General features: G+C 35.2%; 1 protein-coding gene across 2 annotated transcripts; it reads right to left on the bottom strand.

Annotated features, from left to right (window-relative positions):
- Positions 1–8,655: 8,655 nt before the first annotated feature.
- Positions 8,656–11,424, bottom strand: LOC136210032 (O-fucosyltransferase 30). 2 transcript variants are annotated; one of them, XM_066001716.1, is made up of 3 exons: positions 10,913–11,052; positions 10,093–10,146; positions 8,656–9,963 (listed from the first exon to the last, which is right to left on the bottom strand). In XM_066001716.1, exons 2-3 carry the CDS (start codon positions 10,116–10,118, stop codon positions 9,030–9,032), a joined length of 960 nt encoding a protein of 319 aa, XP_065857788.1. In that variant the 5' UTR covers positions 10,119–10,146; positions 10,913–11,052; the 3' UTR covers positions 8,656–9,029. The 2 variants fall into 2 exon arrangements, with proteins under 2 accessions (XP_065857788.1, XP_065857782.1); XM_066001710.1 differs by lacking the exon at positions 10,093–10,146 and having other exon boundaries at positions 8,656–10,092; positions 10,913–11,424.
- Between the last annotated feature and the right edge of the window lie 7,384 nt (positions 11,425–18,808).

The raw sequence follows: 18,808 nt of genomic DNA, 5'->3' as shown, positions 1-18,808 counted from the left end.
TGATCTGAAAAATTGTTATTCTTTTCATTACCGATTTCCACTTTCACACATTTTTGTTGTGCGACAAGTTTAAAATGGATGTCTATGATGTCTCAACATATATTAATAATATGAGTTCAATGAACGTCTTAAATAGTATAGAATATATTTCTACATTTAATTCATTTAATTCATCTTTCATTATGAACTTCCTTACAAATAGAATTTAGAGTTTAATAACCGGCGGATCAAATCATACATATGGAAGAGAATTAAAGTGGAATTTGTAAATTATTTATTAATAATTAAATTTTGATGGAGTGAAGAATCGAATCTTTCGAATCTCAAATAGATTTAGGATTTAATTATTAATTGATTATATTAATTATTAGATCAAGTTTAATGGAAATAATAGATATTTATTACTTTCATTTGTCATGTATACATAAAAAAGATATTTATAAATAATTAATTCAATATTGGGTTTATTATTAATTTCATAAAAAAAAATATTTATCCATTTGATGTTGTATAAGATTTTGCTTAGGTGGTGGTGATTATGGTGGAGTCGATTGTGGTTGTGCTTGAGGTCAAATACTCTCCTATTGTCTTCGATGAGGACCTCTAGCGAGTTGTGAGTGAGGATTTCGGATCTCAAGCTGGAGTTCCTCAATAGAGAGCCAACTCTCTCATTCTTACATCATGTCTTTCATTCTATTTCATGAGAGTTTCTCTAAATCCCTTCATACAAGATTATATCTCTTCAAACCTCTTATCATTGGATTCTATAGCTTCTTGTTGTAAACGTGGTGGAACCATAGTAAAAAAGAAGTCTCCAGGAAGGAAAATGACTTGGCTCTGATACCAACTGATACGGATCGACAGTCCAGTAAGGATTTTAATGTTAAATCCACAAAAAAGTTCTTCTCAAACCTTTGCGAATGAATCTCAAGTAATAAGAACAATAGTTCTAATGGAGACTAGGTTTTTTATTAGATTGATAAAAGTTATGCTCCTTCCAAAATAAGAGGTTTATATACCTCATCCAAAAGAGAGCAAAAGACAATAAGGTCTCACTAGGGTTACAACCAAGAGAACAAAACATAAGGGTATTAAAGTAAACAAAGGATCAATGGTGATATGGTGTATAATGAAGGTTGGGCCCTTGATGGTTCTCAAAAGCCCATTAGTCCATACTTTTCGCCGGCCCACTCAGGGTCCCAAAAGCGTTTGACAAAAACAGCAGGGATAAAGGCCTTGGATCTCAAACACGCGCCAAAGCCATTTGGTGCGGGAATTTAGATTCTATACCAATATGGTGGTGACACGTGTATCCAAGCTCAAGTTCAAATATCTAAAAATATGAGCCAAGTTCAAGAAGGAATGGACACAATTCTTAAGACTACAATACTATTTGACTCTATCTAAGCTCTGTATTATCATACTGACTTAAGCATCAGAGAGGGATGGTTCTCAAAAGCCCATTAGTCCATACTTTTGGTCGGCTCACTCAGTGTCCCAAAGGCTTTTGACAGAAACAGCATGGATAAAGGCCTTGGACCTCAAACACGCGCCAAAGCCATTTGGTGCAGGAATTTAGATTCCAAACCAATATGGTGGTGATAAGTGTATCCGAGCTCAAGTTCAAATATCTATAAATAGGAGCCAAGTTCAAGAAGGAAGAGACACAATTCTTAAGACTACAATACTATTTGACTCTCTCCAAGCTCTGTATTATCATACTGATTTAAGCATCAAAGATGGTTTGTCGGTTATCAGCCCCCTGTCTAACTGTTTTGTCTTACAAGTCTTTAGAAACTACATTCAAGTACTTTGAGGATATTCTGTTATCAAATGGCATTTGGGTTATTAACCCCCGAATGGAAAACGGTAATAAAACAGTGATAGAACAGTAATTATCAGTCTTGGATAGAAAAGAGAAGATTTGTCCCTCAATGATCGAATTCCTGTTCAGCTCGCCACATGACATGTGGGGAAGCCACACGGTGCGTGGCGAGAGGAGGCTGCAGCTGCATGACATGTAAAAGTCGAAGCCTGGGGCAGACGATTTTGGTGAGCTCCACACGACGTGTCCCCAAGTCACACAACGTGTGGAGCTAAAATTCAACAGCTCTTGTGCATGTTTTGGGACGTGCCGCTAACTTTGGCAGAATTGGCTCATTCTTTCAGACTCGTGTTGGAGATGCCCTCATCACATACATTGAGTCTCTTTACATCTAAAGAGGGAACCAATTATTCTCAACTGCTTTTTGAATAGAAAAAATCACATATTGAATCTCGCAAAGTATGCATCTCGAAAAACAGCTAAATAGGAGCCCCTATAAAAAAAGGACGGTCTGGTGCACTACGCGTCTCCGCTTAAGCGAGGGTTCAGGAAGGGATCCCACCACAAAGATGTACTTGGAGCAAGCCTTCTCCTGCCTATTACGAAAAATACCTCTGGCCCCCTAAAACGTTGCCAGCTAAAGCCTTATATCCGTGTTTGCCTTATACCATGTTCGAGGTGGGGGCTACCAACGGAAAAAAATGGTGCGAATAGACAGCTTGAGAATTCCCTGAATTAAAATTTTCTTAAAGGAGCTGACCTCTTTGATCCCATTCCAAACACAACGAAGAGCAAGGATAATATAAGACTTTAATACACAAATATATATATATATATATATATATATATATATATATATATATATATAAATAAGGGTAGCTCCAGTACTTTAGATGCCCTATGCATAGAACACGACAATTAATAACTAGATATTATTATGGGATAAGATACAGATTTAGCGTATAGTTATTGCAGAAGAAGAGATTTTGCCTCTACGTAAAAAGACACTGCAATCTTAAGCTAATGTTTAAACTCATTAACAAAAGATGGAGTTTTTCACATGTAATTTTATGTTCTAATCACCCTTCGACCTCTACCACATCTTATGTTAATAAAGAAAAAAAATGTCTTCTTCCGCTAATGAGACATGAAATTGCATTATTTGGTATATATTGTTTTGTACGTGAATGTTAAATTTGCTCTCCCCAAATAATTATAGAGCTAAATTTATAAGTTATCGATTATTGTTAATATAGAAGTTGTGAAATAAATTTGGAGGCCATTTTGTGTTATATTGTTGTTGAGAAACAATAATTAACGAAAAGATACAATGTGTGTTATTGTTGTCGACTTTCAATTTTATTTTATAAACCTGTATTTTTTTTATATATGATTATTATTAAATTCAAATACAGGATAATAATCATATATATGGATAATTTCTAACAATTGAGTTTCCAATAATTATTTAATTGAAATAAATTTTATACTTTATAAGAAAAAAAATAGATTAGAAAGAAATTTTACTATGGTCTGAGTCCAGTACAATAAATTTTAGGTGCCTTCTATAGTTACTTTGTTTTTGACAAAGTACCATTACTTGGTGTGTTTTCACCATTAGATGATGGAGTATAAAATTAATCCAATGGTAAAAACACACAAAGTAAGGCTTACATAGCCTTTACCTAAATTTTATAGATGAAAAGATAATAATTATATAATTTTTTTTTTCTTTTTTAAACCAATCATTTTATAATACATTTCATTTTTAATAGTAAAATCCATTTTATCTAGTGAACCATATTCTAGTATTAGATTAAAACTGATTGGTATCTTAGATGGCTTCACGAGAACCCTTTTCTATATTTGATCAAGAAAAAAAAATTATGGCTTCCTAATATTCACTTAGTAGTTTTTTTTTTTTCTTAAAATTTACATATATAAAAGCATTTTATTATGGGTCAGCTGTCAACATATACTTGTTCACAGCAATCTGTCGATTTTCATTTATTTAGTCCAACCAACAAAGAGGCGGCTCAAAACTTCACAATATTGTAGAATTGACTCAAAATTTAATTTCTCACTTCCACCTAATTTTGAAATTTATATTTTATTTGGAGGTTTTAAGGTTTGTAAAATGTAAGTGCAATAACATATCATCGACTTATGTAGAATAAGCTATACACGCAATGAGATAGAGATGTAGAATAACCTACTGACCCATGGGTGACAATTGGGGATTTCAATGACATAGCCAACATAGAAGATCAGAAGGGGGCTCTCAAATGTATCTGAAACGGTGTGAAATCCATAAAAAAACAAATCGATAGGGTCGGTCTGATTGATCTGGGCAATACAGGCATGAGCTTCTCTTGGCGTAGAAAAAACCTTCAGGTAAGACTAGACAGAGTTTACATGAATGCTGCAGGGCGGTTAGCTTTTCCCGAAGCTGGGACTAAAACTCTCGCCTTCAGGAGCTCCGATCATGCGCCTATTATTTGCAACCTGAAGGGTTTCAATCTCCCTGGCAGATTTAATAAACCTTTCAGATATGAACTCGCTTGGGAGATGCACGAATCCTTCCCAGAACTCGTTAGACAAAGCTGGAGCCCCAAACACAACATCCAACTCGCGGCAGCCAATTTCAAAACCAATGTTCAGTCATGGAACCGCGAGATCTTTGGGAACATATTCCATAAGAAAAGACGTACTCTTCGAAGATTAGAAGGTATCCAAAAGATCCTATCCCACGGCTGGAATCAACATCTATATGAACTGGAGAGAACGCTACAAATGGATCTATTGGGCATCATGAAACAAGAGGAATTGTTGTGGTTTCAGAAATCCCGCAAACAATGGATTAAAGATGGAGACCGAAACACGAGATATTTTCATATCGCGACTATGATCAGGCGTCATCGCAACCGAATTGTGTCACTAAAGGATGAGTCAGGGACAAATATAGAAGACCAAAACACCCTGAAAGCTATGGCTCGGGAGTTCTTCAGTCACCTTTTTACTGAGGAAACTGTTTGCATCTCAACTGGGCTTCCCCAAGCGAAATTTCCTGCAATCCCCACAGAAAAGCTGCAAAGTACCTTCAAGCATATCACCAAGGAAGAAATTAAACAAGCTGTGTTTGAGATGGATGCCAATAAAGCCCCCGGAGTCGACGGCCTCACTGCCGGTTTCTTTCAAAGACATTGGAAAGTGGTATCAGAAAGTGTATATAGATTTGTCTTCGGATGCTTCTCAAGGGAGACCTCCATTGCTTCTGTTAATGAGACCGTGCTAGTTCTCATTCCGAAAGTTAATTCTCCTAATTATTTACACCAATTTCGACCTATTAGCCTCTGCTCTGTGATATACAAAACTGTTACCAAATTGATCACAAACCGCCTAAAATGTATTATGCACACGTTGACTAATGAATGCCAGACAAGTTTCATACAGGGGAGACAACTTCATGATAACATTATCTTGGCCCAGGAAGCGGTGCACTCGATGCGTATAAAATCGGGGAAGAAAGGCTTTATGGCAATTAAAATTGACCTGGAAAAGGTGTATGACAGGTTGAGTTGGGATTTCATCTCAGACACCCTAAAAAGCACAGGAATGCCCCCGAACTGGGTCTCATTAGTGATGCAATGTGTCTCCTCTTCAACCATCCGTGTAGCTTTCAATGGAGAGCTCACTGACAGCTTTAAACCTTCCCGGGGTATCCGCCAGGGTGATCCCCTTTCCTCTTTGTACTGTGTATGGAACGACTGAGCCAAACGATACAAGCCAAAGTTAACGAAGGCAGCTGGAAAGGGCTTTCGTTTACTAGAAATTGTCCTAAACTCACCCATCTTTTTTTGCAGATGATCTCCTCTTGTTTGCGGAATCCTCTTCTACACAAATGAATCTTATCAACAGCTGTCTGGATGATTTCTGTAGGATGTCTGGCCAAAAAATTAGCCTGGCAAAATCTAGAATCTGCTTTTCCAAAAATGTCTCCTACACCATTGCTCGCAATCTCAGCCAGCAAAGCGAATTTCCCCTCACGGCCTGTCTTGGTAAATACCTTGGGGTTAACCTGCTTCAAAAACGCACTACAATCTCCGACTTCCAAACTATGGTCAATAATGTAAACGGGCGTCTGGCAGGGTGGAAAGCCGACTCCCTCTCCCTAGCAGGGAGAGCGACATTGATCCAAGCAGTATTGAATGCCATCCCGACGCACACAATGTGCACGAATCGCATCCCGAAGTCCACAGCTAGGAGAATTGACAGTCTAAATAGGAATTTCCTATGGGGTAGTAAAGATAACAAAAGGAAAATTCCTCTAATTCCATGGGGGGAAGTGTGTAAACCAAAAGAGAAAGGGGGAATAGGCTTAAGGACTACAGAGGACCAAAATAAAGCCTTATTGATGAAACTGGCATGGCGTATCATTCGAGAACCTGAAACACTCTGGGTCAAAGTTCTAAAAGCAAAGTACTTTCCCAGTTCGGATCTTTTTAATACCAGCAATCGCACGTCCAAATGTTCGCATACTTGGAGAAGCATTCTTTCTATTATAGGTGATTTCAAGAATGGGTTGATTTGGAGTGACGGGGATGGGACTACCATCAATTTTTGGCATGACAAGTGGCTTGGGGATTTCCGGTTGTGTGACCGTGTGAACCTTATTCCGGAAACACATCTCAACTACAGAGTTAGTGACTATACAAATTCGGAAGGCATTTGGAATTGGCCAATGGTTGAAAGATGGATCCCCCTGGAGCTGCGCCTTCGGATGGCGGCTGTCCGAATGGATACCTCCGGTTTAAACAGAGATGAATTGATTTGGAAAGGAACCAGTAGCGGGCGTTTCACACCCAAGTCGGCCTATCAGATAGTGCTCAAGGAAGGCTGGGATATTGGCAATTGGAATTGGCATTTTATCTAGAAGCTCAAAGTTCCACACCGAATCAAATTCTTCATGTGGACAGCCTTACATGACCGTCTTCTCACCAATGTCGAACGGAAAAGACGTCACCTGGTGGATTCTGGTTCGTGTCCAGTCTGTAATCTGGGGGAAGAATCAACCCTCCACGTCCTTAGAGATTGTACAATAAGCAGCCGTGCATGGAAGAACCTTGACCCATCCCTGGAGCTAGGTAATTTTTTCTCCCTTGATTTTGGAAGCTGGATGTTGGAAAACTTAAAAGATGATAGCAGGGGGTTTTGGGGGGTCAAATGGAACACCATATTCGCTGTAGGTATATGGTTTCTTTGGAAATGGCGGAACTGCTTCATTTTTGACAATAAAAGAGACATACCAGATGATAAAATCCGTTGCATCCAAGCTTTCACCAATCTAGTTGAGGAAGCGGATCCAGAAAACAAGGATAGGCCCCAAATCGACATCATGATTAATTGGATTAAACCTAACCCCCCCTGGTCTACGTTGAATACAGATGGGTCGAGCTGCTCGAGAACGAACAACATCGGAGTAGGTGGATTAATAAGAGACACCAATGGTAGATGGATAAAAGGTTTCGTCCATAACATTGGCAAAGGGGATAGCTTCCTTGCTGAATGTTGGGGGGTATTGACCGGTTTGGAACTGGTTATGGATCTCGGAATTCAGTTCATTTGTGTGGAGTCGGACTGCGCGGAGTTGATTACCCTGCTAAACGGCACGTCCGAGAAACTGGATATCCACCCCTTGAAGGCCATCCTGAGTAACATTTCAAGTTTCCACAAAAACTTGAACATAAAATTCCAACATATTTATAGAGAGGCGAATCGATGTGCGGATTGGATGGCTAGAGAGGCTATGAAAGCTCCTTGGGGAAAGCACACACTGATAGATCCTCCTTCGCATCTGATGCAGCTGATTGAGGAAGACTTTCGTGGATTTATTCAAAATAGAAGGGTGAATGCCCCAATATAGTAGTTTGTAGCTGGTCCTGGTTCGTTTGTTTTCCCAGGGCCTGTGTTGTTGTTTTTTTTTTTTTTCTTTTTTCCCTGCTTTGCGTTTTGCAAAGCACCTAAAATACCAAAAAAAAAATAGAGATGTAGCTATGAATATTTATAACCGAAGTACTTTTATTGAGACAGTTACTGTGGTCTCAGACCACACTAGCCTAGGACCAGGACCGTTAAAATTGTACCACGTTAATAATTATGTTGATATATCAGTCTTAATTGTCTCATGTCAACGTAGTCCGAGACCATTGCAAAAAAATTCTTTATAAGTAGGAGTGCAAATTTGGATAGCTGGGTGTTATGGGAGAAAGACTTGGATTACGTGAGAGAACCCAAATCTCTAGCGAGCTAATCAATATTAATGGATTTCTCCCCTGTAAAGTGCAGTACCGTCAAGTCATACTTTTGAGAGTATGGACAAATGACCCTAATAAAAGCGTCCACTATGGAGACATCTGTTCTTTTCTAATGTCGGATGTGCGCCTCCTAGTTCCCAATGGACGCTAATAAATCACATAAGCCTAGTACATGTTTACTAGCCGCCGAGATTCTACGTCGAATGATCCAGATATCTTTCCTGTACTACTCCTTACTAATGCCTCCTCGGAGCTGTGCCAATACTTGGATGATTGGACCGACCAGTTAATCTACAAGCCAACTGCCTCTCCCTTGCAATGCTCACTTAGATGATGTATGACTCCGTTTGATCCAACACGCCTTCTTCCTCGAAGAGTACCTAACTCTTAAGCTAATCCCCATCAGGTTCCACGTTACTAGTATCAGAATATGGAAAATAAGGAGAGAAAAGATAGTTAAATATGTATATCCAGCCCTACTACATGAGTATGAATTCCATAATCAATAAAGCATCCTTTCTTAAATCAGTTTTTCTATTAAAATGTTGCAAATGAGATGTACAAAAATCAACCTACACTGCAGAACTTTTAAATATTGCACTGCAATGTTATATCAGATAAAAACTGTCAGGCAATATTACCATAAAAAAGTATGTCAATATCTCATCAGCCAAAAATCTCTCTTCAGTAAAGTGATCTCAAGATCCATCACATTTTCCTCTATACACATCAATAACATTGGGATCGATGTTTCACCGTTCAATTCTTCACAAAAGGTTCAATTCTTGCAGGACAAACTGACAACTGAATCATCGGAACATTTAGCCACACTGTTTCGAGCTAGTCCAACGGTTGAATTGACCATAGCCAAATTTCATGTTGGAGTAAGACTATAACTTCGTACATACATCAAATTTCCTCATCAGCTCTATGCTTTCAGCAATAGTTGATCCAGCCGTCCCAACAAAACCGAGTGAAGCACAAGCACAAACACTCTCCTCTATGTATAGAAGTATATCTAGCAATCGCTGAGACGAACAATGCATCTTCATCTTGTTCATACTGTTACGATTTCTTGGAAGTGATCCGAGCCTCAAGCCATGTCCTGCAGCTGCAAGTTCCTTGGCTGTTTGCATCACCAAGTCATCTTCTTCTCTTAGAAAGAACAACTTAAAATGTTTAGAGTCACTAGCCAAGTCTCCCAAACAACTTCCTGTCCAATTACCTCGAGGCAAATCAGTCATTACGAAAATATTAATAGGCTGAGGAGTAGTCTGCTGTAAAGATTCTAACTTTTGTTTTAAGCTGAGAAAGGTAGCTTTCCGGTGGTTCTTGAACTGACCATCTAACAGTCTCAGCTGCGCACAAAGAAAAGGCGTCTTTATTGTCTCTAAAGCAAAAGTCTTCCCTGCATTTAAGATTTCGGGTGCAAAAGGAAGAAATTCACTTTTCTCAATCAAAGACTGTATCCTCTGATCTCGCTTTGCTTCATGGATATTTATATAGAGCTCCGAACCTTTGTATGGGGATGTAAAAAGGCTTCCGAATGCTAGAACAGTTGCTGACTCAGCTTCAGAACCAGGTCCGAGGGTACTATATACATCACGGTGTCTCCTAATGTAAGAAATGTTCTTTTTCTTTTTAAGTTGCTCATCAGGTTGGAATGAATCTAACATTCCATCTGCTTCACCATTCTTGTAAGTCCAAACTGTGGTTCTGCAATCTTCATCCACAGCATATAAGCACTTGTCTATGTTACCGTTAAGCCCAGACAACATAGAGCCGCAATGCCTAAGGCTACTAAACAAAGAGGCATCCGCATTCCTATCATTCATACAAGTGAAATCCTCATTCACATTACACCATAAGGAAGCGAAAATCCTGAAATCTATGGCTCTAATGGAAGAAGGCACCAGTGAGGAAATATCAATGATGTCAGCCATGGAAACATACCTGCAATGACATGGCATACACGCCATGTGAGAAACGCATAATACAAGTATTCATCTGAAATAAGAAAAACATCATTCAGCAATTATCCAAATATTGGGAAAGAAAGCAAAAGCACACGAACACATACTCCAAAACCTACCAATGCAGCATTATAAAGACCTCTAACCACTATAAATGGACTTACATTAGGACTGTCATCTTTTGACACAACAACATGATTTACAACCACAACCCGCTTGACACAGCCGTTTGACATGATTTTCGTTTTTGTTGCATTTATATGATATATAATCATGTGGAATATATATATAGATCACATAAAACGATTATAACAGACAACCCATTTTGACATCCCTACTTCACCTAGAAACAAAATGATCTTAGTTTTAAACCAAGACCCTTATTTGGATTCTACAAAACAACAGTTGCCACCTATGTTGCATGAAAACTCTGCTTCATTAGCGTTTCTGTTTCGTGTCCGTTTCTTTTCAGTTTCCATTATAGTTTTCTAGCTAAATTTTCTTAGAAATAACATTTCCCTGTGTCCGTTTCCATTTCGGTGCAACATAGGTTGCCACTCAACTGAAAACCAAATAACAATTCTAATCCAAATTGACCTCAATATTTATGATCTCACACTTCTACCCAGAATATTAGGCAGAAGCATTAAAAGTGAAGGAAGCCTATCAAACACAAAAACATAAAATCAAATCCTTTTTTCTTTCTTGTAAAATGAATAAAATAAACGAGTATTGCGAATAGATACAAACAACAATGCCTGCATCTGTGTTTATGCTAGATAGAGATAAAATCCACCAACCTTCTAGACTGAAGAAGCTCAATTGAATGATTGAAAACGGCAATCCTGATATCTTGGGGTCCCAAAACCCTAAATTTGGGGCAACTACCGAGAGCAACAGCATGATGATCAAGAATCGGAGGCACAATTAACGTTCTGTTCAAAATCCCAGCGAGTAGAATCGCATTCTTGAACTCCGATAGCTGGTTGCTGAACCCACTGTGTGGTGCATAAAAAAGGAATTTCTCTCCTCCAGTAAGGATCTGGAAGGTGGTGCATTGTGAGAATTGGAGATTTAGGGCTTTGTGCAAAAAAGAATTGGAGGTTTTAGTGTAGGACGTGAAAAGGAGTAGAAGAATGAAGACGGTGGAAACAGAGACGAGTAAAATTAAGCGTGGAGATCTGGAAAAAATGGATGACTTCCTTTTGCCCCAGGATTTGGTAGAGTTTTTGTGGAAATTCAGAATGCTATTCATCGCTTTCCCAGGTTCGGGCAAAACTGATCTATGTTCTGTGTTCTATTTGCTCCTCAATCATTGTCCGACGACTAATTACCAAAACTGCCATGTAGTACCCAATTATGATGTTGAAAAGAATAAATCCAAACACAAAACTTTCGTGTTACAATCGTGTTAACATGTTAGTTACTATCGATTTCATGTTGTGTTTTTAGATTACATGTAATTTTTATAATAATTTTTAAAAATATAAAAAAATATGGTACAATTTTAAATATTTTATATCATTTTTATATCAGTATGTTAATATCATATTATGGGATCATATAATATGTTTATAAAATTTTAAGAGGTTCCAATCATATTTGCAAGTAATAATTATAATTTTATTATCTATGTTAATAAAGTGACATAAAAATATAAGAAAATATAACAATAATTTTAAATATACGTGTCGTTTTCGGATTAGTATATCAACCTAACCCAATTCAAAAATTTGCGTGTCAGTTTCGTACCAATCCAAAAATGACACATTACCTACTAACTTAAACCCAAACACTGAAATTTCGTGTCGATTTCGTATCGTGTAATCAGATCATGTATACTTTTGCCACCTTTATATAGTACTTTATTACTATTTTTCTAAGGCTTGGTCTGAAAACCCATCTGAAAAAACAGTATGAATTCAAGAGTGTCTCGTTAGCTTTTGAAATAAACTTATTTAAAATGATATGATTAGCGCCTGAAATTTAAACTTACTTGAAATGATATGATTAGCTCCATAAGTCTATATGGTGAAGCAAGAAAGAGATTTAGATAAATTAAAATATATATCATTTTAAACAAGTTGAGAGATCGGTCACAGATCTATAAATCATTGATAGTGGATGTTTGGGATGCTCTCTGCTTATTTATAGATGCTCGATTGATCTTTTTTAAAACAATTGCAGAAAAATAAAACTCGTACATAGTTCCATGGAGTTTTCCGATATTTTTCCGCAACCAATGATTGCTCGAGCTTCTACCTGCACCTCTCTAGATCCATTTTTAGGACTCGATAAGTCATTTTAAATTAATTTAAGTAATCAATATGTCACTTTAAACAAGTATAAGGAGCTGATAACACTCACTGTAAATTCAAGTGATCAATTGGTTTTTTAAGCGAAGTTTCAGGGAGCCATGAATCATGATGTAACAGTATCCAAAACCAAGGACGTCTAGGCTAGACGCTCAAAATCGAGAATTCATTATGATATTTCCGACCTAGACCCCTTGGGCCCTTTTTGGGTCACATGCCATTTTTTGCCCATTTAGATAGTGTCGAGTGAAGGTGTTCATGGGTCAATCCAATGGTTATTAAATGTAAAAACCAATCCAATCCAACCAATCAAGGGATTCATGGATTGGTTGTAAATAACCTATACAATCCATGAATACTCCATAAAATTGGATTGGATTGGTTATTAAAATCAATCCATTAATTAATTTCACATAAACTTATATCTATTATTATTTTGATTAAACTAATAATTAAATTTATTTTAGAGTTAATTTTTTTAAAAAAATCACGTGGTTTCACATTTTTACAGATCGGTATCTATAGTTTTTTTTGCCCCGAAACAAATCTAATGGTTTGCGCCGTTAGCATAATCAAGACAAAGTGTTTAACACCATTAAGCTGCAGTGGTATTTTCGGAAAAAATGGATTTTTTTTTACATTTTGACTTTTCTTGTTCTATTTTCTTTCTTTTTTTACTTTTTTACTTTTTTGCCGCGAGACAAATCTTATGGTTTGCGTCGTTAGTATAATCAAAAGCAAAGTCTTTAACATCATTAAACTGCAGTGGTATTTTTTGGAAATTTGATTTCTTTTTTTTACGTTTTTTTACTCCTCTTCTTCTTTTTCTTCTTTTTCTTCTTTTTTTGCTGGAATTCCTAATTTTTGGAAATTCCAGAATTCTATAATGAATCTCGAACCCAAGATTTATTCAAAATTCTGAAATTTCTGGAATTTCATATTTTTGAAATTCCAAAAAATTCAGGAATTCCAGATTTTTGAAATTCTAGAATTTTCTGGAATTTCAAGAATTCTGAAACGAACTCTGGAATCAGGAATTATAAAATTTCCAAATTTCTAAAATTCCAGATTTCTGAAATTCGAGAATTCTAAAATTCTAGATTTATGAAATTCGAGAATTTTCGAACGAATTCTGAAAAGATTTCTGAAATTTGAGAATTTTCTGAAATGCCAGAACTTATGGAATTTCAAGAATTCTCGAATGAATTCTAGAAAGAGTTCTGAAATTCTAGAATTTTCTAAAATTCCAAAAAAAATTAAAAATTCTATAAAATTTTGAAATTTTGGGTTTTTGAAATTCCTAGATTTTCCAAAATTTCTAGAATTTTGGAACATTGATCATATTCTTCCATAGCTATGAATGCGAACTAATTCTCACTCTATAAACTAATTGTGGTCTAGTTTTATATTTCACAAATATTAAGTTTTTTTAGTGGATTGATTAATTAACCAGATAAATAATTTTAACATGTATTAAAATTGTATTGTTTTGATTATAACCAATCCAATAGAATAAATAAACCAACAAACTAATTATTTTGGTTTTGGATTAGATTAAATCCATAGATTGGTTAAAATGTTGAACATCCCTAATGTTTGGGCTGCTTGGAGACCCTCTATAGGTGCCTAAGGTCTGCCTAGACACCACATGTGTGGTAGTCAAAACAAAAAAAAACACATTTTTGTTTATTATAATTCATTTTGAACATTGTCACATAGTTTTAGGTAAATTATGTTTATTATTTTTAGATATTTTTATTTAATTGTGTCCTCTATTTCAGACAAGTTAACCGAAAAGAAAAAAAAAGATAAATAATAAAGATGGAAGACGCATTAAGTGAAACTTTGCCCAGGAGAAAAAATCTCAGCAAAAGCTCGAAATTCTTGGATTATAGGACTTTGCGCACTTTGATTTCGATTTTAAACTCCATTGTGATCTTATTCTGCAATTAACTTTCCTATTGTTACATGAAGAAGATCCATGGTTGCTGCATGATGATATAAACATTGCTATGAACATGTGATGTGTCCATATTTATGTACATCTTTATATCTTAATTCTCTTTAGTTTAATGTTAGTTTTACTTTATTAGTGCTTATTTATCTTGTTTTGTATTTTATAGGTGTTTTTGGAGATTCAATTCAAATTGGAGATTAAAATGCTGATTCTATAGAGCCTAAAGTGAAACCAGAGAAAGCAGTCAAGTCCTAAGACATGCCCATGGCTTAGGCCATGCTGAAGAATGAAATTATGCACTAAAAAGCTGATTCGTCCTAACCCGTGCCCATGGGTAAGGACCAGTACGAATTTGGAAGTTGGGTTTTTCTTAGAAGACTTATATTTTAAGATTTTTACTCTTTGTAACTTTTATTATTAGTTTTAAATATGTTAAGACATTATTATAGGATTTAATTCTATTAGGATTTTATAATATAGAATCCTAGTAGGAGTTTAATTCTATATAGGATTTTATTATTAGATTTTTAGAGGGAGTTATTTAGTTTCTCTCCAGCTAGAAAAACGTGGAAAGTGGGAAGAGTGGGGATTTTACGTTTTAAAAGACAAACAGAGAATCGGGGATCATCATCTTTCATCATCGACATCTTTTTCTTCCAGCAACATCATTCTTCTTCAAGCTTCTTCATCTTTGGCGTTTTATTCTCTCTTCCATGAGGAACTAAACTCCAATTTCTAGCTAGAGGATTTAGGTCTTGAACAATGGAATTGTGAGATCATTCTGTACTTCATCTTTTTCATCTATTTCAAGTAATTGATTTCTATTCTGTTTTTATTCATATTGCATGATTTAATTGAATCATTGATTTAATTATTTACTTGCAATCGTTTTGCTAATTAGATGTTTAAATACGTAATCGTTTAAACCATCTGATACAAGTAGCAAATAACATAGTTGATTGTGGACAAACTTTTAACCTATGTTGTGAATTGAGATTGATATGCTTTAAATAATCCCGCTTGTGTGATTGTTGAGTAGATTTAGCATCTCTTTTATATTTAATGCTTTCAATCAAATTAAATTCTAAAGCTTGTTTAGAACTGTTTGATTGATTAGAGGTAATTAGTGAACGTTTCCTGATTATCTAAACGGTAAGAAGAGATAGGTTGTTAATGCTTTTTAATAACCATAGCTAATTTATTTGAAGGGTTGGAACTTATAATTTCTGTGATTGATGATCAATTAGTTAAATTCAAGACTTGAATTTAACCTCTAGCTGGAATCGCCTCATATTAATTCAATCATTGCTTGTTGTTTAATTGTTTTTACTGCTTAATTACTTCTAGTTAATTTTATTCAATTCATTCCACAAACCAAACCCCCCCCCCCCCCTTTTACTTTTAATTGTTAGTTTCAAAAAGTTATAATTCGACCAGTCTCTGTGGATTCGACCCTACTCCACATTTACTACAGTTTTCTAGTTCTAAGAGTAAGTATTTTATTTTTGGTGAATTCGACACTCATCAACATGATTAAAGAAGGGAACTTTGACAAGGTGGATTTCGCCAAGTTGACTTGAATAATGGTGGAAAAAGAGTTCAAAAAATCCGAATTAGTGAATTATTATTAAGCTTTTCATTTGGAGCTTTTGATAAACAACAGAGGGAAGATATCTTGAAAGAACAAGAGTATGTGAAAATGGAGATATCTTTCTCAGTACATAGATTACTCGATGTTCTTAATTAGCTTTTTAGAGGTTGTTCAGGATACTTCTTGTTTGATAATTATTTATATTGTAAAAAAATTGAATTTTAAACAAGAGAAATAAGGTAGAGAGAGGAGATAGAGAGAAAGAGAACGAGATTGAAAATGGGAAAGGAGGAAGAAGGGATATAAAATAATTGGTCAAAATTTTGATTTTTTGACCGATCAAACTGTTGACATGGCGCGTTGACCGGTCATTTTTACCAGTTGTACACTAAAGTGAGAGGTCACATATAAGTTCATACGTATTAGTAAGACAAATTGAAAGTTGTACATCAAAATGTGAAAAGAGACTCAAACTGTTGACATGGCGCGTTGACCGGTCATTTTTACCAGTTGTACACTAAAGTGAGAGGTCACCTATAAGTTCATACGTATTAGTAAGACAAATTGAAAGTTGTACACCAAAATGTGAAAAGAGACAGAGTACACCATTGATGAAATTTACCCTGAAAATGACAATTGAATTTAGGCTGAGATGAAAGAGTTTTTTTAGATCAAGCATTTTTTTTATTGTTCTCTAAATTTTGTTAGTACCGAATTATATTGGTTTACTCTTTTTTTAAGAAGAATTATAAGTTTCATTAAACGGAGTATGTAAAATAAAATCTGGAGGGACAATACCTCACTCCACAAGTTATTACAAGGAATGAGAAGACCTAGCTAAAACATGACAGAATTGTCATTAATACTATAAATAAGACTTTTATAATCGTCTATAGTTGAACCATAAGAAAAACTAAATTATACTTGATGAATATGCTCTATCACTAACATCGCTCCACACCATCCAAACTCTTAAATTTGATCCATCGAAAATAAATAAATTTTCAAATATCGTTTTTATGAGTTTTATTATGTATTAAAATAAATATTGCAATGTTTGTAACTTATAAAGATTTTGTAACCGGAAGATTGCAAGCCATCTCGGAAATAGTCACTACCGTTAGCCTTGATAAGAATAAAAGAAGAAGTGGATAAATCATCCAACAAAATAAGAAAATGGATTAAAAAAAAACATTAACAAACAAATTAAAGTTTAAAAAAGAAACATATATAATTTCAGGGTTAGGTTATGCTTACTTTGTTTTTTTAATCACTGGATGGTGATGAACTCTAACAAAGTAAGCTCATCTAATGGTAGAAAAAACAAAATAAAGTTTAATTTATCAAAAACAAAATAAGCATAGAAGACACCATAATTTCCGTAAAAAAAAAAATTTAAATGCGTTTCATGCGCAGTTCCAAAAATACTAAAAAAAGAAAAATCTGAAATACAAGTGGCAAAGGAAAGGAAACACACGTTTTTCTTGTTTTTGATATTTTTGGAATGTTTGTTTTTTATTATATAATATTAGTAAAAAATGTGAAAATTCTGACTTTTTTTAGGAATATATTTTACTTTTTAGTATTTAATTGTTTTAGAGCATCTCCAACAGCCTCTTAAGTTGACTCTTAAGTTAAAATTTGAGGAGTGAGAATGGAAATTCATCTCCAACAGCCTCTTAGTGGCTCCTCAAATCACTAAGAGCCTCTCCATCATTTCTATTAATAGAGAGCCTCTCTCCACCTCTTAGTGACTCCTAACTTCATTTTTTATTAATAATTTATTATGGATGTGTCTCTCTCCTCACACTATTGGTAATGTAACAATAAAGAATAATCTTAATAATAAAATAATAAATAAGGAGTGAATATAAGGAGCATTGTTGGAGATGATATATCTTAGCAACTCTTAAATCACTAAGAGCCAATTATTTATATTATTTTTAGAGAGCTCACTAAGAGTCTCTTGAAAATGCTCTTAGTCGTATTTAATATTTTGGATAGATTTTCTTTTTATTATTTTACTAGCATTTAGGTAAAAATCCCTTATCTATTTAAAAAATAGTGATCTTGTAATTCCTTTCTAGATTAATCCAATTAACTAGTTAAAAGTATTTAAATTTTTTAATCAAAATCAAACTGAAAAAGACTTTAAAAAAAAAGCCTTATCTTTCAGTAGAGGGTTGAGTTTGTGGGCCTCCCATTTAGGTCCTTGAAGATTCAGAGCCTGTTGGTGGTTAGCTCTTGGGATAGCTCTTTATTGAGAAAGTTGAAGCCATGATGCCAACCGTTCCTTCCACATTCAGTACCTTATCCTGAATGGCTTCTGGAATTTTTCCACATAATCCTTAAAAATTTCATTTTCATGTTAGACCAGATAGTTGGAATCATGCATGGTTTTTCTCTCGAGGATAGATGTAACGAAATGATCGGTGAAGAGACCTGACATCTGCTCGAACCTAGTGATCATTTATGTGCCGAGCTGCTCATACTAATAGGAGGCATCAGCTTTTAAGCTAGTGGAGAATAGGTAGCACATCACATCGTTAGTTGTCATGGTAATATATATACCCCACCTGAAGTTTTTGATATGAGTAGTAGGTGTTGAAACACAATTTTCATATTAATTTTGATTTGACAAATATATATAAATTAGAATTTATATCCCTAAATAAAATTCCCAATACATTAAATTTAAAACTTTCATTTGTTTTATACCAATGTGTTTATTGAGTGTTTGGATGAATTAAATCATAAGTATAAAGAAAGTAAAATGAAACCCAAGCCTAAGAGTTAAAGTCAAATGGATCCAAAGCTTGTGAATTGACTCAGC

This window comes from Euphorbia lathyris, chromosome 1 (genome assembly GCF_963576675.1).
Source record: "Euphorbia lathyris chromosome 1, ddEupLath1.1, whole genome shotgun sequence".
In the NCBI taxonomy this organism is placed as follows: Eukaryota; Viridiplantae; Streptophyta; class Magnoliopsida; order Malpighiales; family Euphorbiaceae; genus Euphorbia; species Euphorbia lathyris.
The sequence above is the reverse complement of the archived record's forward strand: the minus strand, read 5'-3'. Positions and strand labels throughout refer to the sequence as shown.

Bases quoted from the DNA above. Each gene is read 5' to 3' on its own strand.
- LOC136210032 (XM_066001710.1), bottom strand. From the start codon at position 11,367: ATGAATAGCATTCTGAATTTCCACAAAAACTCTACCAAATCCTGGGGC. The intron at 10,093-10,912 runs GTTGGTGGATTT...ATGTCATTGCAG, and splicing joins GAGCTTCTTCAGTCTAGAAG to GTATGTTTCCATGGCTGACA.